Genomic DNA, 24,767 nt, shown 5'->3' with positions numbered 1-24,767 from the left:
CAGCATCAGGGTCCTTTCCAATGAGTCATTTCTTTGCATCAGGTGGCCAAAGTATTGGAGTTTCAGCTTCAGCATCAGTCCTTCCAATGCATATTCAGGACTGATTTCCTTCCAGATTGCCTGCTTATGTAAAAATGATTTAACGACTATGCCTGCTTCCCTAGTACCTCAGCATTAAGAGTCGACCTGCAATGCAGGAGACGTGAGTTCTATCCCTGGATCAGGAAGATGCCCTGGAGAAGGAGATGGCAACCCACTCTGGTATTCTTTCCTGGAAAATCCCATGGGCAGAGGAGCCTGGCAGGTTATAGTCCAGTCCATGGGGTCGTAAGAGTTGGACGTGACTTAGTGACTCAGCAACAACAAAGATTATGCCTAGTGAATGTTTAATATTTAAATGCCATGTGGTATTGACTATTATATAAACCTAGGGTAAAAGGAAGTTAAAATATATTCCATAAATGTTTCCCTATGAATTAGACATGGAAAAAATAACTCTCAATTATTTATTTGTCATGAGTGAATGGACATAAGCACACATCTACTTTTTTATTTATTTGAAAACAAACACCCAACTTCCTATAAAAAGGTAACTAAGACAACAGGATTATTTTTTTCTTGGTAAGTAATCTTTAAGGGTAGAAAGTGTTTTTATTATCTCCTTGATATTTAGAATAATGAAGTTTTGCAGGATCTTTCCCCAAATGATTCTTTTCTCAAAAGTGACAACTAGAAAGGAACTCTTTGTTCTGTCTTGCCATTGGTCATTTTAGATGTCTTTTCTTCAATGGACTGAACCCTTGATGAAAGAACTTTACCACGTTGATCTATCTCTTCAACCACCGTCTTTACCAGCGTGGTTCTGGATAAATCTAGAAATAAAACATATGCAATACACATATTCAACTTAAAATATTACATGACAAAGAATTCCACTGTCATAATACAATATGTCTGTTTTTGTTGAGGGAATTAAGTATTGGTTTATAATAATTGTTTGGGATAGTTGTATCCACTCAACAGGATACTTTAAGCTCAGAGCACGTTAATTAAAATTACTTAAATATAGACAGGCTGTTGCCATAGTGTATGATTGTCATTAATGTAAAAATATGTGCTGAAATAGAAGGAAAACTAGATTTTATTACCTTTAGATGAATTTCCCGGGCTTCCTGATCCAAAGCCCTTTGATTTAGAGCATGAGCTGTTAAAAAAAATCCAATTTATTTTTTAATATTTGTTCATCACTTCATAAATATTCATTGAGTCAAGGGATGAAAATGAATGCAAGCAAACTTTGTAGGCCTAAAACAGATTTTCATTTTCTATAGAGGAAAATATTACAATTTTTAGTTATCTAAATCTAACATTTAGATAACTAAATGTTATCTAAAGAGAGGATATAAAACAATCTTGTTTACATTTGATTTTTGTTTTAAACCCAAGAATTTAAAACTTAAGGAAAAAGTATACATTTTACATATAGATCCTGGGGGGTTGTAAAGAGTACATTTATTTCAGGACAGCAGTGATGTTAGGAATGAACTGAAAGGTGGATAAAGCTTGAAACTCACAAGGATTAAAAGGATAACAAATGGAGACTTCTGCAGGGATGACTGGGATCACCCAGAGCAGATGAAGATGCGGCTGTGATGTACAAAGTATGGAAGAGGGGACAGTTGAGGCAACAGATGGCCATGCTTTTCTGCAATGGGAAGGAAGTGGGGAGGCTTGGAGGCATGGAAGGGAATGACTGTCTATGCTTGTGGCTTGAAATGGTAAAACTGAATTTTCTAATGGCATTACTTACTTTCTGTCTCCATCTATCAGGCGGCAGTAGGTCTCGATTTCTTTTTCCAGGTGGACCTTGATGTCCAGGAGCTGTTCATACTCCAGTTTCTGGCCCTCGGTCTCGGTCCTGACCTGGTGCAGCTGCTCCTCCAGGGCTCCGATCTGAGCCTGGATCTGGGCCAGCTGGGCGCAGTAGTTGCCCTCCGTCTCCGTCAAGGAGCACTCCAGGGAGTGTTTCTGAGAACGTAAAAGATGTCACAACGAGGGATGAAGGAGGACCACTTGGAGGACACGTGGACTAGTGTTTCTCAGCAAAGGGCAGTACTGCTTCCTAGGTGAGCTTTGGAAATCTGAGGCACTTGTCACAGTTAAACAGGAGGTGGAAAGAAAGGGGAAGTGAGTGGAGTTTACTGGGTTGGGGGGCCAGGCCCGATGGATGTCCTGGCATGAGATACCTGGCCCACGGATTTCTGATTGTTCCAGCAGACATTCACATATTTAGATATTATTTCATATAACAGTCAATCTTTATATGAAAACATGTTTGGGGGGGTACCATAATAAGAAATCAATCTTATTTTGAAATCTTTCAATTTTATTTTGAGATCGTATTGAGTTGCCTATTGTTTTTCAATCTTATTCTGCTACTGTCTCCAAAGATCTACCCCACCGCTGTTCCAGTGCTTTTTGTGCTGCTATTTCTTTTTGTAATTCATCCTTGATTTTCTGTCATCAGTCAAAGGCCTTTTAATAAGCACTTGAGATTGTATGAATGCCCTCACATGGGTGGGATTTCAAGCCAAGAGATATATTTCCTAACCCAGGACAGGTCATTATTTCAACTCTACTCTTGTGAATATTATACCTCCTCATTTCCACTTGCATAGTCTGTAATTTGTCTTGTCATGTAATCTCTACTTTAATTAATATAATTTTCCTCTTTCTATTATCGTATCACATCCGGGTGGTTATTACGTCTCTTGATATTAGTTATTACCTCAGTGTGCACTCCTATTTCCACTCTTTCATTTTCTCTGTATTCTTGTGTGGACCAACTCCCAATCTTATGTTGTTTAAAATGAAACTTATCCATGAAAAGAAGGTGTCAGCCTCAGTCTGTTTCATTACAGGGTAGTTGGGCCCAAGTGTTTACATATTAAATATATATTATTTTAAAACTTCTATTTTTCCTCTTGATTGCTGTTACGGCATGACACTGGTTTTAAAAGTCTTTTGTGTGTTGTTAAATACATTATCTCTTGACTCCATTTTTAGGATTATAAAGAGGGAGTTGTAAAAGATTCATTATTAAACAGGAGTCTCAGGGAGCTAAGAAGCACTGCCTTTGATAAACAGGCTGACCAGTACATCACATGGGTGGGGCTGGGCTTTCCAGGGAAAAGAAGTGGAAGGTGAACAGGATGGTAATAGGACACTGAGGCGACAAGTGGCAGATATCAGGGAGGTGTGTGCTCAGGTGTTCAAAACTTGAATTTCCCTGATAAAGTGTTCTCATATGATACTCCTTGTCAACATTGTTAACACTGTTGTAAATCAGACCAGACCATAAGCATCTCTATCTCACATCTTCCTACTGTAAAGGTTGGCTTGTAAATGAGGAGACAGGTAAGGATGAACTTAGAAGTTTGTACATTACAGGAAGCATGTGAAGCATTGAGATATTATATTTAGACAACTCCCAGCGTGTTCACAGTTTGTGTTCCAAACTATAGAAATCATCTGACCACAAAAGAATCTCAGGAATGGAAGATAGGTTCCATGCCACCCTTATTCTATTATTTGGTTATGTTGGAAGTTAAGATGGGCTTTTTTATGGATTATTTCATGAGCCCAAACTACAGGACTACTGGCTGCATGGAATCTAGCTACTTTCTAATATCATTACTTCTCTGTGAAAGTGCTTAAAGTTCTGCTCTGGGAACTCAGGAATTTATTTCCTTCAGCGCAGCTCCAAAACGAGAGGGAGGATTTGTGTTCAGGAGCACAGCAGCAAGATAGGTCCTCAGGTTCTAGTTGCAGGAAAGAAGGGAATGGGGAAGAGAGGAGGGTTCCAGGGGCCCAAAGTGGAAGGGAGGAGGGTCTTGGGGACCAGCCAGCAGTGGTGATGAAGGTGAAGGAGGAGAGGGGCACACTTGTTCAGATGGGGTTAGTGAGTGGTAAAGTTTCTAATCTAAATATGATATGGTAAGAAGGCCCTGGCCTTTTTTAGGGTGTCTATATCAAATCAGTCTTCCTATTGTTTTGAGAATCTTTTCCTTCTCTGCTTACTGTTCTCATTTGTATAATAGTGGCTCTTTGTGTCAACCTGGTGTCCTCAGGGGGCATGAAACCTCTGATGAGGACAGGAACCCCTAGACCACCACATGTGCCATAATTCTCAAAACCAAGCCTGTTGAATGCTGCCAGCAGACACTGGAGAAGAGAAGCCGTTTTCCTCCTGGGCTACGTCCATGGAAATATTTGAAATAATTGGCAGTAAGTGCCAGAGAAGGCTGAATGCCAAGCCTTTTGGGGTGTGTTGGGTTGGGATGTCTCCCCTGGATGCCCTGAGGCTGAAGAGGCTAACAGTCCTCACATGGAATCAGATGTGTCCCCTTCTTTGCCTGGTGGAAAGCACAGTGTGGCCTTTAACAGGATTTCAGCAATATTAGGAGATGCTGGTGATACCAGCTCTGCTTTGCCTGACAGCCTGACATAAGTTTGCCACTAGTCAGGCGGACCAATGCTGCTGCTGTTTGCTTTGCATCCAGCTGAAGAAAGGACCAATTTCGGGAAGTGGGCACTGAGCACGGGCGGGAAGGAAACTTCAGAGACCTCAGGGAGGAAGCAGTGCTGTCTGTCTCTCTGAGCGTCTAGGCGGGGTCTGTTCTCCTCTCTCCACTAAGTATTTGGAGGTGAAGTTGTAACCGGGAGACTGGAAAGAAGTTTAGTTAGACTTTTTAGAGTCGCCGACCTGCGCTGTCACCTACCGTTGCCAGGAGGGACTGCAGCTCTATGTCCAGGGTCTGCACCGTGCGCTTCATTTCTGTGAGCTCGCCCCGGGCGGAGGAGGCAGCGCCCGCGTCGTCAGAGATCTGCTGCTGCAGGCTGGCGCTCTGCAAGGCCGAAAGCCCGGGAGTTAGCGGGTCTGAGCTTGCCAGGGGGTGGGTGGGTGCGTAGCCGGGGTCGGGGGGTGTGTGGTCAGGGGGGTGAGGGGGTGGAGTGGAGGGATGCAGGCTGATGGGTGTGGGGGTAGGGTGTGGTGGGGGTGGGTACCGCCGGGCTGGGCTGGGCATCCCTCACCTTTTCGTTGAACCAGGCCTCGGCGTCCCTGCGGTTCTGCTCGGCCAGGGCTTCGTACTCGGCCCGCATGTTGTTCAGCAGAAGCGTGAGGTCCACGCCGGGCGCCGCGTTCATCTCCACGTTCACGTTGCCTCCGGCCACGCACTGCAGAGCCTTCATCTCCTGCGGGGAAACATTGACTGTGGCCTGAGGGCGGCGTGTGCTCACCTGCGCTCTTGTTCCTATTTTAGATGGTCTCAGTTTGTGACTTAAATTCGAGTTGTCTAAGTTAAGGCACGAATGATTTTTTTTTTAAGTTGACTTATTCGATCAGTAGTCATGCCAATCATCTATTTACTTCGTTATTTGTTAAGACAGCCACAACCAACACCACAACATACAGAGAGGTGTTTTATCCTTTTGAGTGAGAAGTGGATACAAAGATCAGAGAGTTCTTAAATTCTTTTTTCCTTTATTTAAAAAACTTTTTTTATTATACTTGATTTACAATGTCGTGTTAGTTTCACCTGTACAGCAAAATGATCCATGTATATCTATTCATTTTCAGATTCTTTTCCATTATGGATAATGTTATTACAAGATACTGAATGTAGGGAATTCCCTGGCAGTCCAGTGGTTAGGACCCAGCTTCCATTGCAGAAGGCATGAGTTGGATCCCCCTGGTTGGGAAACTAAGAGCCCACATACCATGGAGTGCAGCAAAAAAAAAAAAAAAAGATATTGAATATAGTTTCCAGTGCGGTGCAGTAGGATCTTGTTGTTTATGTTATGTATAGTAGTTTGCATCAAGCATATAATTCTCGATTAAATGTCAGTGAGAGTGCTTGTTGATGGGACTAGAGCAGTGGAAAACAAATAAAAGTCCCTGCCCTCTTGGAACTCTCACCTTAAGGACAGTAGCTCTCACTTGAGCACTTGTTATATGCCAGACATTGTTCTAAAGCAGTTTAGGGATATTAACGTCTCTAACCGGTAGGTACTATTACCAGACTTAATTTACAGATTGGGAAATGGAAGCACAGAGAGGTTAAACTATTTGCCCAAGATACTTAATACCTGAAAGGACTGAGATTTGAACATTCCTGGATTTGAACATGGTAGAGAAAAGTAATGTATTAATTTCCTAAGGTTAGGCTGTGACAGCCAGAAAATTGAAGGATACAGATCAAAGTGTTAACCCTGTATTATCTTGGGGGATGAGATTAGAAGGGCAGAGCGGGAGACATGGAATTCTTTGTTTTATATGCCTTGGCACTGTTTGAATTATTATAAGGAGCATGAGTTACTATTGTCATTTAATCTTCACCCCCAAGTATTTAAAATAACTAGAGCTAAATCTTCCCCTACCTCTTCATGATTCTTCTTGAGATAGGTCATCTCTTCACTCAGGGATTCATACTGCAGTTCCTGGTCAGTCCTGCAGAGCGTCAGTTCATCCAGGACTCGCCGTAACCCATTGATGTCAGCCTCTGTGTTTTGGTGAAGGGCGAGCTCATTTTCATACCTTGGGAGACATTCAGTGAATCTCAGCACCAAGTAGACTAGCTCAAGAGACCAAAAAGTAAAACCTGCTTTACTCAACTGCTTTTAAGTGAAAGTTAGAAATGAAATCAGGTCTCTAAATATTATAAATGTATACAAAGAAAGTCCTCCTCCACTCCTCTCACACAATTCTGTGCAGAATAATCAGCATGAATATCTGGTCATGCAAATTCCAATAGCATATCCCGATTAAGTAGAAATGGACCTTTTCAGAATTTTATTGACGTTAAAAGTAAAAATTGTAAATTGGTCAATTAAAACAAATATTTACATTTACTTTGTACTTGGCACTATTTTAGGCAGACCTAGAAATACAGTGATATTTTGGCTCAAGAATGTCATAAATATGTAAAAATGTGTCTAGCTGATTGTAATCTTAAAACATGCTTTGTATTGCATTTTGTTGTAGCATTGTCACATGTTACTTCCTTTAATCTCTTAGGTTATAGCTTGTTCTGTGTGTGCGTGCTAAGTCACTTCAGTTGTGTCCGACTCTATGCGACTCTATGGACTTTAGCCCACCAGGCTCCTCTGTCCAATGGGACTCTCCAGGCAAGAATACCAGAGTGGGTTGTCATGCCCTTCTCCAGTCGGGATCAAACCTGTGTCTCTCATGTCTTCTGCACTGGCGGGTGGGTTCTTTACCACTAGCACCACCTGGGAAGCCCATAGCTTGTTCTACTTGGGGTGAAATTGAAATTTTATGTAACACCTTAAGTGGACTAGAACCATGTTCTAGGTGTGATTATTTTATATATCCTACTTTAGCCGGAAATCGTCAGCAGCCAGTCTGGCATTATCAATCTGCAGAATGACATTAGCATTTGCCGTAGTGGAAGAGATGATCTGGAAGAAATCAGGAGAACACAACCAGTAAGTCTGCTCTAACAACCTATTATTTCAGGAAACAAACAAGCACACAAACAAAAAACATTGCACAATCAACCTTGGTATAAAAAATCTCACTTCCTTATGTAATAACCAAAAAGGTTTAAAATTTTATTTTTAAAAATTACAAATATGGTTTTACTTCTTTCCATATAACTTTTAGACTGTAGTACTTCTTTATCAATGAATATATCTCAAAATAAGCAGTAATGGAACTAGCAACATTTATGTTGCATAGACATTCATGAATCAAAGTGCTTATTTTTAGCTAATAGGAAGAATTATGTTTCAAAATAGATAATAAATATGATATAAATGATACATAACAGTTCTGAAGCATTTCCTGTTCTACTTCTATGTCATTTGCTAGATCATTCTTAGGTTTTTTTTTTTTTTTGAATTTTATTTTATTTTTAAACTTTACATAATTGTATTAGTTTTGCCAAATATCAAAATGAATCTGCCACAGGTATACATGTGTTCCCCATCCCCATTCTTAGTTTTAAATAAATTTTAAATTTCTTAAATTTCTTTAAATTAAACTAAAAATTCTTAGTTTTAAATTTGGAACTACTCAGTGAATTCTCACCTTATTCTTAAGATCTTCGATTGTTAAGTGATATCTGCTGTAGTCATGATCAAGTCCATGGCAAGATCCAGGACCATGTTTTTCATACCAACTCTTGATTTTTCTCTCGAGTTCAGCATTTGCCTCCTCCAGAGCTCGCACGTTATCCAGGTAGGATGCCAAGCGGTCATTAAGATTCTGCATGGTCACCTTCTCATTTCCAGAGAAGAGTCCCCCTTCACTTCCAGCAAAGCCAGCACAGGTACCACTTCCTGGGATACCACCAGCATGGTCCCCACCAGGAAGACCGCCCAAGCTGCCTGCCAAAGCATAGGAAAATCCACGTCCAGCACCAGAGCTGCCACAGGCATTGCTACCTGCAAAGCCTGTGCCTCCACTGGGTGGTCTGACAGATTCAGTTCCAGACCGTAGGCAAATATGCCTGGACCCGCTAGAAAATCGGAGAGACATGGCAGTGTGAGAAATGGTCACCTTGTCTGTGGATAGCCGTAACTTCAGAGGAGAACAGAATATTGTGTGCTGATGGCTTCTTTGGGCTTTTATACACATTGGGGGGGGCGTCTCTATTTGAGTTATACATGCCAAAAGGAAAAAAGGCATCATTCAAATTAGCATGAAATTATGTATAATTGGGTGATTTTGGGGGCTAAATTAATGTCTACCATCCTGGGTTGTTGCTTCAGGATATTTGTTATCTTACATATAATAGGGTTCATTCTATATTAAGTTCATTATTTTAACTTATAATTTTGGGTGAGTAATCCTTTACTTTCATCTAGACCCTAAGACTATACCATTATTATTTGACACAGGTTATTATAAAGTTTTAAAAGTTAAGATTGTGATAGGGTACCATCAGCTACAGTAGGGTCTTAATTACCAGAGAGATATATTGATATAAAGAACCATTAGCTACAGAAACACATATTTTATCCCACCACAGCAAGAAACATTGTGTTGTTTTTAAAAAATATATGATCCTACTAACTTCTCTTGTCTTACTGTGATTATTACATCTATTCGTTACCTTGAACAATAACCTAAATATTGACTGATTCCTTTATTTAAAATGTATAACTACTACATTTGTTAGTCAATACTAAGTGTAAAAATAAAGACTTGATGCTAAATAAATGCAGAGATTGAAAAATGCATAGTTACAATCTTTGAGAAATGTATGGTCAGGACCAGATAGGGGCTGGATCATGTTTAGCTGTCTGTATTAAAGACTTTGAAATGAGTCATAAGTAAAAAGCAGGGGGCAACACAATCAGGTTGAAATGAAAAATAAGGCCAGTTACAAGGCTAGGACAATGGTTCAGGTGGAAAGGATGAAGGTAGTAGGATGGAAAGCAGTTGAAAGGATATGGTCGTTGATTGAATTTGGAGAATAAGGAATAAGAATTAGGGATGGCTCTTAGGTAATTCCGAGAAGGCAATGGCAGCCCACTCCAGCACTCTTGCCTGGAAAATTCCATGGACGGAGGAGCCTGGTAGGCTGCAGTCCATGGGGTCGCTAGGAGTCAGACACGACTGAGCGTCTTCACTTTAGCATTTCACTTCCATGCATTGGAGAAGGAAATGGCAACCCACTCCAGTGTTCTTGCCTGGAGAATCCCAGGGACGGGGGAGCCTGGTGGGCTGCCGTTTATGGGGTTGCACAGAGTCGGACATGACTGAAGCGACTTAGCAGCATCAGTAGCAGCAGCAGCTTAGGTAATTGCTTTCAGATGCTGGGAATCCTATAATACTGACTGAGATAGGAAACATAGGAGGAGGAAGATACTGGGGTTAGCTTTGGTCCAGCTGAGTTTTAGGGGTTGGTGGAATGTCTCATATGAAGATAGGAAGTGTGAATGTTTAGAATAAGTACCTGGAATGGGGAAAAATGCCTGACTGAAGGATTGTCAGGAAGAAATGAAGGACCAGCTCTCATTTGTAATGACATTTAAATGCATATTTGGAAGTTATCTTCATGTAGGAGGAGAGAAGATGATCGGCTGATGTGCATTTGGGGTTTGAAGACAGGCTCAGAAGAAGGAAAAAAATAGCAAAGAAGTTTCTGGTGTTCTTGAGAAAACAGTTGAGGTGATTGACCACAGTTTGTGCATGCTCAGTTGTGTCCCAACTCTTTTATGACCCCATGGACCGTAGCCCACCAGGATCCTCTGTCCTTGGGATTTTCCGGGCAAGAATATTGGAGTGGGTTGCCATTTCTTCCTCCAGGGGAATCTTCCTGACCCAGGGATCAAACCCCCATCTCCTGCATCTCCTGCATTGGCAGGTAGATTCTTTACTACTCAGCCACCTGGGAAGCCCGTGATTGATCATGTGTAAAGAAGGAAGTAAGACTAGAGGAAGAGATACACTGAGCAAAGACAAAGATTGAGTCATTGGGCACTTTTTTGAGGATATACAGCAGGTGGAGTGGGCAGGAGATTGACAGAGATGAAGGATGGTGGGTTAAAGTTGGACACTGGAAGCCAGAGTTTAGAATTCTAATTGAGCTATAACCCCAGATCTTGATAAAGTTTAGTGAAGAGCCATGGGGCCTGGACCCAATGATCGCTGGAATAAGAGGTTAGAAATGGACTGACACTGAAGTCTTGGAGTAGGAATTCAACTGGAGTGTTAGATGAGCCATCTATATAGCCAGGAAGTCTCCCATGATGGCAGGAGATGAAGAGAAGTGGACTGTGAACCAGGTGCCGAAGGCCTTGGATGATGGAAGGGTGTGGTGGGGGGTAATTGGATAGCATCAGCCTCAAAAGAAGAATTTTAGCTTAAGAATAAAATGACAGGAAGCTGGATGTGGCATTGGGTATATAGAGAATATGGATTCTGCCTTGAAGTCTATATGTTAGATATGTGGAAGTGGAGTTGGGAGGGAATGAGGAGAGAGGTGGAAGGGAAATGGAGGAAAGGAGAGAGAAAAGAGAGGGTTGGGAGGTAGAGAGAGGAAATGAATGATCAGTTTCCAATAGAAAAAGTTTCTGGGCGAATTCGGGAGAAAGACACATGAAGTGCAATACAAAAAATCTTTTCAGTTGAACCCTTCTGCAAGGAAACCTGCAGAAAAGATTTAGGGAGTTGTCAAAATGTGGATAAAAAGACTTTCCATCTCTTTTTGTTGACATACTAAAGGAGACTTGGCTCAGTACAATGCCCGGTAAATGAAAAGCTGTCAATGAAGGATAGCTTTACTGTTGTGGTTGTGTTATAAGCTGGTGTGGACAGTCTGGGGAGGTCAAGCTGAGATGGAAGCAGAGGTGGGCAAGAAATGACCTGAGAAGCCTCCTCTTGAGGCTTTGGTGGGAGAGTGGGGTGAAGGAAGAAGAGAGGACGGGAGAAGGAGGGACTTGGTTGGGATTGACTGGGTCCAGTTCTGTGGCAGAGAGAGGAATGAAGTTGCTTTGCCACCAAGACAGTTATGGCATCTCCTGAAACTCTGTTGGTGCAAGCAGTCTGAAACCTAGTTAGCTGGTACCGAGGCTGGCATCAACATGGCCTTTAAATGCATTTTCTGGGCAAAGTTGTAGGATCTTTTTAGAGCTGCAGAGGGCTTGAGACATCACCAATTTCAGCCTTTTTATTTGACAGATGAGGCAAGTAAGGCCCAGAAATGTTAAACAATTTGCTCAGTGTCACCAGATACCTGCAAAGTGAAGATGTGGCATATTTTTAGGTGACCTTGAGAGTCTTGTATTGTGAGCATATTTCAGATATAAGTAATAACTCTACTGAATATCTGCTTTGTATGTTGCCATCAATAATCTTAAAATACTGTATGGGTTGTGAAATTAATCTTTTAATTAAGTTATTGAATGATTGAAATAACAAATTTTAGGATATTAAAATATATAAAGAATTGTGACTCTCTTCAATGCTTGCGTGATCATTGAATTTGAATTCATGTCTCTCAGTCGTGTCCAACTCTTTGCAACCTCATGAACTGTAGCCTACCAGGCTCCTCTGTCCATGGAATTCTCCAGAGTACTGGAGTGGGTAGCCATTCCCTTCTCCAGGGGATCTTCCTGACCCAGGGATCAAACATGGGTTTCTCACATTGCAGGCAGATTCTTTACCATCTGAGCCACCAGAGAACTGTAAGTAATAATAATTAGACAAATAATTGGTGTAACAGGCTTCCCTGATAGCTCAGTTGGTAAAGAATCCACCTGCAATGCGGGAGACCTAGGTTCAATCCCTGGGTTGGGAAGATCCCCTGGAGAAGGGAAAGGCTACCCACTCCATTAGTCTGGCCTGGAGAATTCCATGGACTGTATAGTCCATGGGGTCGCAAAGAGTCATGCACAACTGAGCAAATTTCACTTTCACTTTGGCATAACAGGTCCACATTCTGTATATGTAAAGAAAATATTTCCAAAGGAACATGTGTGACCAAAAAAGGGAAGATTTTGTTGTTGTTGTTAATGCATAAATTTAAATAAGCAGCTTCTCGGCATCGCCTCTGGTGCTCCCACGTCGTTAACTGCCCCTGCCCCTACCTTTGTATTTCCACCAGAGGGCAGTGCTCACCTGCAAATGTATGTTCTTGGGGCTGACTTCAACCTGGATCATACATGCCCTCCGCAGGAAATTATTAAACCCCTGAATCCGCCTGCTAATGCAGGAGACACAAGAGATGCAGGTTTGATCCCTGGGTTGGGAAGATACCCCTGGAGGAGGGCATAGCAACCCACTCCAGTATTCTTGCCTGGAAAATTCCATGGCCAGAGGAGCCTGCTGACCTATAGTCCATGGGGCCGCAAAGAGCTGGACACGACTGAGCACACACACAGCACAACGGCAAGAACCTACCTCAACACTTATGTTTTCAAAGTCTAGAGCATGATGAATATAACGACAAAATCCCCTTATGTTTATATCAAGCTTTACAAGTTCTGAAGGAATTTCCTGTAAATTATTGTATTTGAGCTTTACGATGAATTTGGGAATTAGGGAGAGAGGTGTCCTTCCTCTGATTTAAAGATGAGGAAACTGAATAAAAGGACTGTGTTCAAGGATACAAACTGAGTGAATCAAGCCAGGATGAGCCTTGTAAACAATGCTGCTTTGAACATGGCACGCACAAATAGCTCTTCAAGACCCTGATTTCAATTCTTTTAGCTGCATACACAGAAGTGAATTGCTGGTATTTTTAAAAAATATTTTGAGAAACCATCCTACTGGTTTCTGCAGCAGCTAATCTATCTTACATTTCCACCAACAGGGCACACGTATTCCAATTTCTCCACATTCTTGCCAACACTTGCTACTTTTTTTTTTTTTTTTTTTTGATAGTAGGTATCCTAATGCATGTGACCTGGTGTCTCACTATAGTTTTGGTTTGCGTTTCCCTAAATGATTTGGAGAAGGCAATGGCAACCCACTCCAGCACTCTTGCCTGGAAAATCCCATGGATGGAGGAGCCTGGAAGGCTGCAGTCCCTGGGGGTTGCTAGGTGTCAGACACAACTGAGCGACTTCACTTTCACTTTTCACTTTCATGCATTGGAGAAGGAAATGGCAACCCACTCCAGTATTCTTGCCTGGAGAATCCCAGGGACGGGGGAGCCTGGTGGGCTGCCGTCTATGGGGTCGCACAGAGTTGGCCACGACTGAAGCGACTTAGCATTAGCAGCAGCAAATGATTAGTGAGGCCAAACATCTTTTCATGTGTGTATTGGCCATATCCCACTTCTTTTTATCTTTACAACAAGTTATTCAATCTGTCAAAATGCATTTTAGTTCCATTCTTCTACTAATCTTTTTTTTTTTAATTAAAAAAATTTTTTTTTGGCTGTGCCACACAGCATGTGGGATCTTAGTTTGTGGGATCAAAAACTTAGGTTGTGGGATCAAAACCCACAACCCCTGCATTGAAAACGTGGAGTCTTAACCACCAGGGAAGTCCTCTGCTTTTAGTCTTCCCTTCAAATTTCTTACTTCACAAAACCTTACAGAGGCTTTATAGATTCACACAAAAAAATTTATGGAAACATAGTTGGTTTACAGTTCAGTTCAGTTCAGTTGCTCAGTTGTGTTCATCTCTTTGTGATCCCATGGACGCCAGGCTTCCCTGTCCATCACCAACTCCTGGAGCCTACTCAAACTCATGTCCATTGAGTCAGTAATGCCATCCAACCACCTCATCCTCTGTTGTCCCCCTCTCCTCCCACCTTCAGTCATTCCCAGCATCAGGGTCTTTTCAAATGAGTCAGTTCTTCACATCAGGTATTCTAAGTTGGTTTACAATGTTGTACAATTTCTGCTGTATAGCAAAGTGACTCACTTATACATATATATCCTTTTCATATTCTTTCCCATTGTGGTTTATCACAGGATATTGGATATCCTGTGCTATGTAATAGGGCTTCCCTGGTAGCTCAGATGGTAAAGCGTCTGCCTACAATGCGGGAGACCTGGGTTTGATCCCTGGGTTGGGAAGATCCCCTGGAGAAGGAAATGGCAACCCACTCAAGTACTCTTGCCTGGAAAATCCCATGGATGGAGAAGCCTGGTAGGCTACGGTCCATGGGGTCCCAGAGAGTTGGACACGACTGAGAGACTTCACTTGTAGCTCAGTGGGAGTCTCGCTGTGCTATGTAATATGACCTGCTTGCTTGTCCATCCTATGTAAATTAGTTTGTGTCTGCTAATCCCAAACTGCCAGTTTTCCACCCCCACTGCCTCTCCCCCTTGGCAGCCACATGTCTGTTCTCTATATCTATAAGCTTGTTTTTGTTTTGTAGGTATGTTCATTTTGTGTCATATTTTATATTCCACATATAAGTGATATCATATGGTATTTGTCTTTCTCTTTCTGACTCTACTTAGTTTGATAATCTGTAGGTCCATCTTTGTTGTTGCAAATGGCATTATTTTATTATTTTTAATGATTGACTATTATTCCATTGTGTGGAATAGTGCCATGAGCCACTGTGAACATAGGAGTGCATGTATCATTTTGAATTATAGTTTTGTCTAGGTATATGCCCAGGAGGGGGGTTGCTGGATCGTATGGCAACTCTATTTTTAGCTTTTTGAGGAACCTCCATACTGTTCTCCATAGTGGCTGCACCAGTTTGCATTCCAACACATAGTAATAGATCAAAACTTTTAGTGAGAATTCCTCTTCTAAAGGGGTCATTGGCTTGGTCATGGTTCAACTAACCTTCGAACCCATTTCTTTATACTTTTCTAGCATTTCTTCTTAGATAACTTATTCTGTATAGGAAAGATTAATTGAAAGCTTAAGTATGTGATTTTTTTTCTTTGCTAAAATCTTGGACAACACTATTTTCAGAATACTACCCAAATTGTTCTCTGAGGTAATATCCAATATTTATACCAATTCACAACAATTTCTTCTTTTCCAAACTGATGTTAGTCTGGAAAGACCTTTTAACTCAATGTTAGCATGTGGATGGTGTTTCTGGTTTTTTTAAAAAAATAACTAATTAGTTAGTTTTATTTTTGGCTGCACTGGGTGTTCATTGCTGTGCTTCGGCTTTCTCTAGTTGTGACAATTGGGGGCTATTCTTTGCTGTGTGCAAAGGATTCTTACTGCAGTGTCTTCTCTTGTTTCAGCACATGAACTCTAGGCACGAGGACTTCAGTAGTTGTGGCTCATAGGCTTTGTTGCTCTACGACATGTGGGATCTTCCCAGAACAGGGAATGAACCCAAGTCCTCTTCACTGGCAGGAGGATTCTCAACCACTGGACCACCAGAGAAGTCTCAGTGTTTGTGTTTTTATCTAGAAACTAAGGAGCAAGATGACAACTCAAAGAATCCTTCTTATTTTGGCATGTCTTTTTCTGTGGGACAACTGGTTCAAAAAGTATCCTTCAAAATAAAAATCCTTTGTACCTAGTTTCCAGACAGGTTTTATTTCTTTTGTGATTTGTTTCCCTGTGTCATCCAAGGACACAGCCTGGATAGTTTGCATCATGATCAGGCTGACCACAGCTGTAGCTTTCAGGGCTGGTCAACTATCTCACATCTTTGGGGTGATCATCTGGTCCTTCCCACTTACTTTCACAAACTTCTTGCTATATTTTATCAGACTTCACATTCCCAGAACTGGATTAATCATACCCTTTGTGACACTGAAATTTAGTTTTGCAGTCCTAGGACAGCAACCTGACCTGGTTCTCTACCTCTTGGTAGACGATATTAGTGATCACCTACTCTAATAACTTATTGTGATGCTCTTGTCCATCTTTGGAGAAACTCAGTTATTTAGCCAACAAGCATATTTCTTTGAAAATGACCATAATACTCTTTCTTCAGTACAGTGGGCAGTTTTTAAGGGCTTTATTAACTTCCCTGGTGACTCAGATGGTAAAGAATCAGCCTGCAATGCAGGAGACCTAGGTTCAATCCCCAGGTTGGGAAGATCCCCTGGAGGAGGGCATGGCAACCCACTCCACTATTCTTGCCTGGAGAATCCCCATAGACAGAGGAGCCTGGTGGGCTACAGTCCATGGTGTTGCAAAGAATCGGGCATGACTGAGTGACTAAGCACACATTTTTATTAACTCATATTATCCCCAAATGAGGAAACAATAATCTCATATGAGGTAATTATTATCCTTACTGTATAGATAAGAAAACTGAGACTTAGGATGGTTCAAGTAACTTGTCCAAAATTTACATAATTTGTAAATGCCAGTGCGATAATATGAAGTCCAGGAATCACTGACTTTGAAATGCATGCCTATAACTACAAATGAGCTCTTTCCCTAATTTCCACTCTTAAGATGCAGTCTAGATGGGAAATGCTGGATGAACCTTATTTAATTAAACTAACTCAAGCTGCTTCCCTATGCTGGCCATAACAAAGTTATTCTCCATGCCCCCCCCTAAAATATCAAGTCATCATGGACATCAATGTTAGTGTGCAAAGTTCCAAGGCTTTTAGCAGCATAAAGCAGAATCTTTGGAGATACAAGCTTTTGCTGTTTAGTGTGATTCCATGTGAGTCTCAAAATTGGCTGATAGTCTCAGTGGACACTTCCCTGCTTAAATAGCAGGACTCTGTAACAACTTTATAATCTGTAAGAATGTGTACAGGATTTTTGATTAATAGCTACATGATAAATCTTTGTAGTAAAAATAGTGATCTGCACAGCTAACAATAACTTTTTAAACTATAAAAACGAATGTCCTTGTTAAAATAAAATTGTTTGTTTAGATACACTGTCTTTATGAAACTAGAGTTTCAGAGTCCAGTCAAGAGAGTAGTTTTTTTGTTTGTTTGTTTGTTTTACTGGGATATCATATACAGTACTGTATAAGTTTAAGGTGTCCAGAGTAATGACTTGATGTATTAATACATGTGTCAAGAAATAATTACCACAATCAGATTAGTCAACACCCATCAAGAAAGTAGTTTTCCATCAGAGATAAGCTATTTTATAAAGAAAATTAAATATAAATGCTTTAAGGAGATATTAGAAGATGGAAAAAGTCAGAAGACAGGACCACCATGATTCAGACCTTTTAGGAATGAAGGTTTGGGTCACCACCCAGCCAGATAAATAACTGACCAGATGATATCCTGGCTTGGAGCACATAACTATTTCATAATAATGTATTTGCATTTGTCTCAAATCCATGTTATTGAATATGAAAACCCTTATTCAGAATAATGAGAATGGCCAACTCAGATTAAGAACAATAATCTAGGTCCCAGGGACTTGGTTAATTTTTCTAGATAATAATAAGAGAGTTTTTTTGAATAATAGTATATACACAGTGGTTGTTCAGTTGAAAAGTCATGTCCAACTCTTTGCGACCCCATGGACTACAGCACACCAGGCTTCCCTGTCCTTCACTATCTCCTGGAGTTTGCTCAAATTCATGTCCTTTGAGTCAATGATGCCATACAACTGTCTCATCCTCTGTTGCCCCCTTCTCCTCTCAAAGAATCCTTACCCATCCCTGTTTCAGGGCATTGCAAGGCGGCATCTTGGGACTTCAACAGACTGGCTCCCAAGAAGGGCGGCCAGTACACATAGAAAGTCATGTGCACTAAAGCAGTGTCTGTGGTAATGTTTGGTGCCAGGTAGGTCAAGGCGTGTTCACTATAACAAAGTCCATTCATAGTAAAACACAGCTTCAGTGATCAGCCTGGGATACAGAGTGTGGGGTTTACCCAGCAGAAGTCTCAATCAAGTGGCCAGTTTCAGGTCCTTAGAAGAACTGGAGCTCAAATCAGTAAGGATACTAAGAAAGGCTATTTGGTGGACAAGGATAACCTAGGAACCCACCAGGGAACACAAGGTAGTCTTAGGGTCACAGAGTAAATCCAACCCTTACCTACCCCATATACTCACAGAATAATAATGTCAGTTGGGTTCTTACTGACTTAAGGATGTGATTGCATTGACCTTTTAAGAACTAGGTCTTTAGTACTGGTCACTGTACTAATTGGTCAAAGTAGAGACATACAGGTGTCTTTTGGTTAAATTGGTATCACCATGTCTTGACAGTGCTTCTCCTGTTTGTCTGATAGACACCAAATAATTTTGTCAGGGTGATATGATTTTACTGGGCTAGTAAGTGTTGGAAGCTATCTCTTTGGCTGTGTAGCAATGGTGCAGAAGCAATATAGTAATGAGAAGAAAATGTTAATAAGAACAGGTAAATGTGAGAAGGCAAGTGATCAGAAAATGTGAAATGTCCAATTAATTTAATCTTTGGGGTATTGAGACTTTTCATAGTTTCTAGGACTTAATTCAAAGCCAGAGAACTGGGAGCTGTCAACATACTTTGTATCTTAAAGAAAGAGTAACTGGTGACTCATGGACTTTTTCCTCAGTGAGATTATTAACATTGGTCCAACATACCCATAAGATTAAAAAATGGATACAGAGAAATCCTAATGATAATCTGTCTTCAGAATTTCTGGATAAATCACTCTTCAAATGATACTTTACTAATCTTTAATGTTGAAAATTGTCTAATTCAAATAAAGACAATTCTGACCAAACTGGATAGTTTGCATCAGTAAGAAAGTTTATTGAAATTCATTAGTAAATGAGAATAGAAAGTTTTTCTTTTTTTTCCATTAAAGAATACTTTTTGGTAAAGTGAAAAGGAGAAATACAGAAACCACAAAACACCGTTTAGACACCTTATGATCAAGGAGTGGACCTATTTCCATAGGCCATTAAGACTGAAGTGTTTTCTTGGAGATTTTTTTTCATGCATCTATGCATAATGGCCTGTGTGAGGGGAGACTCTTTCCTCTTAATGCGGCTTAATAGTAGTGTTTCTTGGTTTCCGATTCAACCATAGATGAAAGGACTCTACCATCAGGTGCCAACTCCTCAATAATTGTCTTGATCACTCTGGTTTTGTTAGTATCTGTAAGATAATTATAATAAAAACAATAGAATTTAGACTACAATTTGTTGGGTCCTTACTAAATAATGAGCAAAATAGCTAAATGAAAGATATTTACTACCCAAAATATCTATATCAAAATATCTAAATGCAAAAAAAAAAAAAAAAAAATACACCAAAGTGAAAAAAGGAAAACTTCTTTACAGTTACTTTTAAAAACACCAAAGCTACAGCATTTTAGACAATATCGTTTTCCCCTCAAGACTGGAGTCAACAACTATAGTCGGTTAAAAAAAGCAAATAAAGATTTTATAAGATTTTAATTTTTAAAATAATTCTTAAAAAAACAAAAAACAAAAAAACCCCAACAGTTACAGAACCTAAAAAAGCAAAACCAAAAAACAGCAACCAAAAAACCCATCAAAAAGTTAAAACTAATTCTGATTACCCCAGCTAGTTTCTGCTGACCTTGGTCCCTTAGATGAGGGCTCTCCAACGGACCCTGAAGTGGTGGATTTGTGGCCTCCGCTGGAGCTTCCGCCACCGTGGCTGCCGCCGGAACTACCTCCGTGGCCGCCGCCGCTGGAGCTTCCGCCGCCGTAGCTGCCGCCGGAACTACCTCCGTGGCCGCCGCCGCTGGAGCTGCCGCCGCCGTAGCCGCCGCTGGAGCTGCCGCCGCCGTAGCCGCGCCCGCCGCCGTAGGAGCCGCCCCCGAAACTTGGAGAGTAAACGTTGTTTTCCGTTAGCTCTAACGTGTGAAGCTGTTAGTCTATTTCCAGGTTACTGTTACTTTATAACTTAGGCAAAACGTGTTTGGAGGAAAATCACCCCTGCCGATTAAGAACCCGTTCTTTTAAAACAATTATATATGCACCCAAGCCTAAGAATCTTTCTTGGGTCAAATTCGTTGGGACATTGAGGCTGGTTGCATACGCCTTCTTGTGTACTTGGCCTCCTCTCTTTCCACTTTCTCCCATCCTCTGACATCCTTGAGTTTTGGGAAAAGCCTTGCGGCTTGGAACACCGAATAAAAGCAACTGGGATGATTTAAACATTTTCTGTAATTTACCTTCCCTCTCCTTCTAGCAGGCTGCGGTAGGTTTGAATTTCATTCTCCAGTCGGATCTTAATATCCAGGAGTTGTTGGTACTCGGCATTCTGGCACTCGGTCTCAGCTCGAATCTGTTGCAGTTGTTCTTCCAGAGAGGAGATCTGGGACTGAATCTGAGAGAGCTGCACACAATAGCGACCTTCTGTCTCTGCCAAGGAGGCTTCCAGGGATTGTTTCTGAAGAGGAAAGAATATATTGTAACCTAACTACTTCATTGTTCACTTAAGTACAGTGAGGCTTAATAATTTCATGAGAAGAATAAAGAAAACGAACAGATTTGTGTTTAATGTTTAATAATATTTCAATTTCAGCATTTTTCAATCAATGCCAATAATACTTTTCTCCCATTAACAAAAATCTTCAATTTTATTTCTACTTTTTTACCCTCGACTCTGCGTTTTCTTTTATATTGCCTATTCTTATGTGAGGATGAAACGCATGATAAAGTGATGTTATTTCTCCAGGGAATTATTTACTTACTAGGGCTAGTTGGGACTGTAGCTCAATCTCCAGGCCTTGAATAGTGCGTCTCAACTCAGTAATCTCAGATTTATAGCTCGATACTTGTTCAAGGTTAGTGTTGATTTCCGTAGTGAGTTCCTTGCTCTAGAATATTAAAAACAGGGATCTGATGAGAAAAGTCTGAACTAATAACCAAACCACCATTGACTTTGCTGCAAAAGAAGATGAACTACCTTTTCGTTGAACCAGGCTTCGGCGTCTCTGCGATTTTTCTCGGCAAGTTGTTCATATTGGCTTCTCATGTTATTCAGAAGTTCAGTGAGATCAACACCTGGGGCAGCATTCATTTCCACATTCACATCACCAGTGGATACATTTTGAAGGTCTCTCATTTCCTGTTTGAGGAACAGAAATATTTAATGACTGCTTCATGACCCCGAGTCCCTTTTTGGCTGCGGGAAGTATAACTTCATGTCACCTCTTCGTGGTTCTTCTTCAGGTAGGCCAGCTCCTCGGTCAAGCTCTCAATCTGCATCTCCAGGTCGGTCTTGGTCAAGGTCAGCTCGTCCAGCACCCTGCGCAGGCCATTGATGTCGGCCTCCACGCTCTGGCGCAGGGTTACCTCATTTTCATACCTGAAACAAGCATGATACAAATACTGGGTATAACTTATATCAGGGAGGTATTCCTGGGTAGGGACTGTTTAGAAACCAAGTAAAGAGTTGACTTCATATCTTGGCAGCGTTTATCATACTCTGATTCCCATAGGGATATTAGTGGTTTAATGCAAAGAAACTTAGCATTTACTTTAAAGCGCATCTTCTTATAATATTGCCTGAAAGGTGATACTGAGGTTGAAAATTTCTCTTGACAGCTCCAGTATAGTTTAAATTTGAATGAATTCAGGAAAATGTAAATGCTCTTGTGGGCATACATTGTTAAAACCATCTCACATATTTAATGTGACAGTATTGTACCACATTTGCTTAGCTTACTTCAGCCTGAAGTCATCGGCTGCCAGCCTGGCATTATCAACCTGAATCAGGATATTGGCATTGTCTGTTGTCAGGTTGAAGATCTGGAAGGAGAGACAAAGAAATAAGATAGAGACACAGCTTTTACAGTGGCAGAGATGAACTACATTTCTGTGGTGTTCTATTACTAAGTCTTGGGGAATTTTTATTTTAAATCTGACATTGCAGTCTTACCTATATACTTAAGATTGAGTCGTTTGTTCTCTTGAAGTTTCCATACTTTTCTATTTCTATATCCTCCCTTTCTGAAAACTAACTGGAGTTATATAGCTGTGTTCCTGCATTCATGTCCTGCTCTTATACCTGTGTAATTTCCATGTATTTCAGCTAACTATTGACTGACTTGTACCTGTATTTGGTTTAACTTGTTTTAAATATATATTCTAAGTGAATATAAACTGCACACAATGCAATTCAAAAATTCCCTCAAGGCAAGCAATACTCCATTTTCATATTGGAAAATTCATGTTTCTTACAATGTCATTAGTGAGTATTTGTTGTTATCAATCTGAATATTTTCTGATTCCTTGAATAATTCTCTCAGTTCCTGTGTTTGTACATTTTCTAATGTATTTTAACTGTGGACTCTTACACTCATTAAAACATAAAAAATTCTCAATAATCCCCCCATCCTGTAAGATCCACAACACGCATGTTGCAATGACTGTACCCTCACAGCTGTTTACCTTTGAAGAGACTGGATTGCTCATGGAAGCCAGAAAGTGATGTAGTCAAACACAGTGAACATTGTAGTTGATTAAAATATTATCTATCAGAATTACATACACAAAAAGAGGCTTCAAGTTGCATTTAAAAAATGCCCCTTACCTGATTTTTAAGATCATCAATGGTTTGGTAGTATTTGCTGTAATCACAAGGCTCTCGCTGTCTTGAATTGCCATACTTTTCATACCACTCCTTAATTTTGACTTCTAGCTCATAGTTTGATTCTTCCAGAGCCCGAACTTTGTCCAAGTAGGAAGCCAGGCGATCATTCAGATTCTGCATGGTTATTTTTTCATTTCCAGAGATAAGGCCACCATCTCCAAATCCACCACCCAAACCACCTCCAAAGCTGCCGCCTCCAAAGCTGCCCCCTCCGAAGCTGCCCCCTCCGAAGCCACCTCCTCCATAGCCCCCTCCAAAGCTGCCTCCTCCATAGCTCCCACCGAAGCTACTTCCATAGCCCCCACCAAAGCCACTGCCTAATCCTCCTCCATAGATACTTGATGAGCCCCCAAAGCAGCCTCCAGCAGAGCTCCCACGGCTAAAAGAGCCACCACTGAACCCCCCTGAGCTATATCCTCCACCAAGAGAGCCTTTGCTGCTCGAAATTCTGAGGGATGATCCTCCTCTTCCTCCGCCTCCACTGCGGGAGGAAGAAGAGTATTGCTTGCTTGAGCTGTATTGAACAGACATGGTGATGCTGTTTAGCTCAGGGAGTGCCTGGTACCAAGGACAGTGACAGGCCTTTATATACTGAGAGGGTGTATCCCACATGTGTTCGAGTTTTGCTTACTTGCTTAGTTTTCTTTTTGCCAAATTTGCATCTTTGGCTTATGATTGCATAAATTATCTTAAGTAATCACCAGCCCCAATATGTTTGGTTTTGAATTAGCCTTAAGAACAAACAGGAGGTTTGCTATGTTGAAATTGAAAATGGGTGTTGGTCATATGAGCATTTGTTTCATTAAACTTTTTCACCTTTTTAGGAACCTTGAGCAACTTGAAATCCATTTTTCCTCAGCACTAATTTGGTTTGTACAGAATGTTTGCGAAGTTTAGAAAAAGAATTTTAAATCACAAAATCATAGTTAATACTTTTCAAATTCATGTTTTAAACAGTTTCAATTAATTAGAACAGCATAAATTCAGATAGAATCATGCCATGATAGGACTGTAGAGTAAACTGCAAGCAACCAAAATGAAAATAAAAAACATGTTAAACGATTTGTGTTCAAAAGTTACCACATATAAATAAAGACATAAAAACACAACTTAAGAAATGCATGTGTGTGTATGTTTATAGAAAATCTTTTCTTTGGAGAATGAAAGTACATTGATATTTTGTCTAGGAAATTGGAAATGTGTAATGATTTCGGAATCTTCTAATTTAATGGTGCTATTCTTTTTAACATTTAAAGAAATCTAACATCAGGAAGTTATCCTGGATTTTTTTTTAATTTTTAAATTCATTGTAATGAAGGCTTATATGAAGACCACATTGCAGAAATTCTTAGCACAAGATATGAACTAATCTCCAGTATTTTGTTTACTCTAAGTTTGGCCAATAGAAAAGGAAGCGATTATGAGTAAAAATTTTCTTACAAGAATATACCAGATTAGAAAATGATACTTGCTTCAAAATTATGAACTGGTCTGTGAACATGTGTTTGAAAGCTAGATTCTCTTTCTCAAAAAAATTTTTTCCCTTGGATTTACTGTGTGTAGAATTTTATATAATTATTTAATAAAGTATTTAATTGGGACTTTTAACACATGATAGCTCATGGGCTTCCCTGATAGTTGGTAAAGAATCTGCCTGCAATGCAGGAGAACCCGGTTTGATTCCTGGGTCGGGAAGATTCCCCTGGAGAAGGGATAGGCTACCCATCCCAGTATTCTTGGGCTTCCCTTGTGACTCAGCTGGTAAAGAATCCGCCTGCAATGCAGGAGACCTGGGTTCGATCC

The 24,767-nt window shown here is 40.6% G+C and overlaps 2 protein-coding genes across 4 annotated transcripts; both read right to left on the bottom strand.

Annotated features, from left to right (window-relative positions):
• Window positions 1-530: 530 nt before the first annotated feature.
• KRT28 (keratin 28) lies at window positions 531-8,629 on the bottom strand. 2 transcript variants are annotated; one of them, XM_044938986.2, is made up of 9 exons: window positions 8,114-8,629; window positions 7,400-7,482; window positions 6,442-6,598; window positions 5,095-5,256; window positions 4,782-4,907; window positions 1,811-2,028; window positions 1,575-1,705; window positions 1,149-1,204; window positions 531-872 (listed from the first exon to the last, which is right to left on the bottom strand). In XM_044938986.2, the coding sequence occupies exons 1-9, from the start codon at window positions 8,561-8,563 to the stop codon at window positions 849-851; spliced, it is 1,407 nt and encodes a 468-aa protein (XP_044794921.1). In that variant the 5' UTR covers window positions 8,564-8,629; the 3' UTR covers window positions 531-848. The 2 variants fall into 2 exon arrangements, with proteins under 2 accessions (XP_044794921.1, XP_025135947.2); XM_025280162.3 differs by lacking the exon at window positions 1,575-1,705.
• Window positions 8,630-19,118: 10,489 nt separating this feature from the next.
• On the bottom strand, window positions 19,119-23,495 carry KRT10 (keratin 10). 2 transcript variants are annotated; one of them, XM_025280161.3, is made up of 8 exons: window positions 22,905-23,495; window positions 22,038-22,120; window positions 21,521-21,677; window positions 21,276-21,437; window positions 21,061-21,186; window positions 20,539-20,756; window positions 19,918-20,186; window positions 19,119-19,490 (listed from the first exon to the last, which is right to left on the bottom strand). In XM_025280161.3, exons 1-8 carry the CDS (start codon window positions 23,493-23,495, stop codon window positions 19,384-19,386), a joined length of 1,713 nt encoding a protein of 570 aa, XP_025135946.2. In that variant the 3' UTR covers window positions 19,119-19,383. The 2 variants fall into 2 exon arrangements, with proteins under 2 accessions (XP_025135946.2, XP_006068700.3); XM_006068638.4 differs by having other exon boundaries at window positions 19,938-20,186.
• Window positions 23,496-24,767: the final 1,272 nt, after the last annotated feature.

The sequence above is a fragment of the Bubalus bubalis genome, chromosome 3 (genome assembly GCF_019923935.1).
Source record: "Bubalus bubalis isolate 160015118507 breed Murrah chromosome 3, NDDB_SH_1, whole genome shotgun sequence".
Classification (NCBI taxonomy): Eukaryota; Metazoa; Chordata; class Mammalia; order Artiodactyla; family Bovidae; genus Bubalus; species Bubalus bubalis.
The sequence above is the reverse complement of the archived record's forward strand: the minus strand, read 5'-3'. Positions and strand labels throughout refer to the sequence as shown.

Bases quoted from the DNA above. Each gene is read 5' to 3' on its own strand.
- KRT10 (XM_025280161.3), bottom strand. From the start codon at position 23,495: ATGTCTGTTCAATACAGCTCAAGCAAGCAATACTCTTCTTCCTCCCGC. The intron at 21,187-21,275 runs GTAGTTCATCTT...TTAATATTCTAG, and splicing joins AAGCCTGGTTCAACGAAAAG to AGCAAGGAACTCACTACGGA. The intron at 19,491-19,917 runs GTAATCAGAATT...ATTATCTTACAG, and splicing joins GTCAGCAGAAACTAGCTGGG to ATACTAACAAAACCAGAGTG.
- KRT28 (XM_044938986.2), bottom strand. From the start codon at position 8,563: ATGTCTCTCCGATTTTCTAGCGGGTCCAGGCATATTTGCCTACGGTCT. The intron at 7,483-8,113 runs GTGAGAATTCAC...GATTTCTTCCAG, and splicing joins TCGAAGATCTTAAGAATAAG to ATCATCTCTTCCACTACGGC. The intron at 4,908-5,094 runs GTGAGGGATGCC...TCGGCCTTGCAG, and splicing joins AGGCCTGGTTCAACGAAAAG to AGCGCCAGCCTGCAGCAGCA.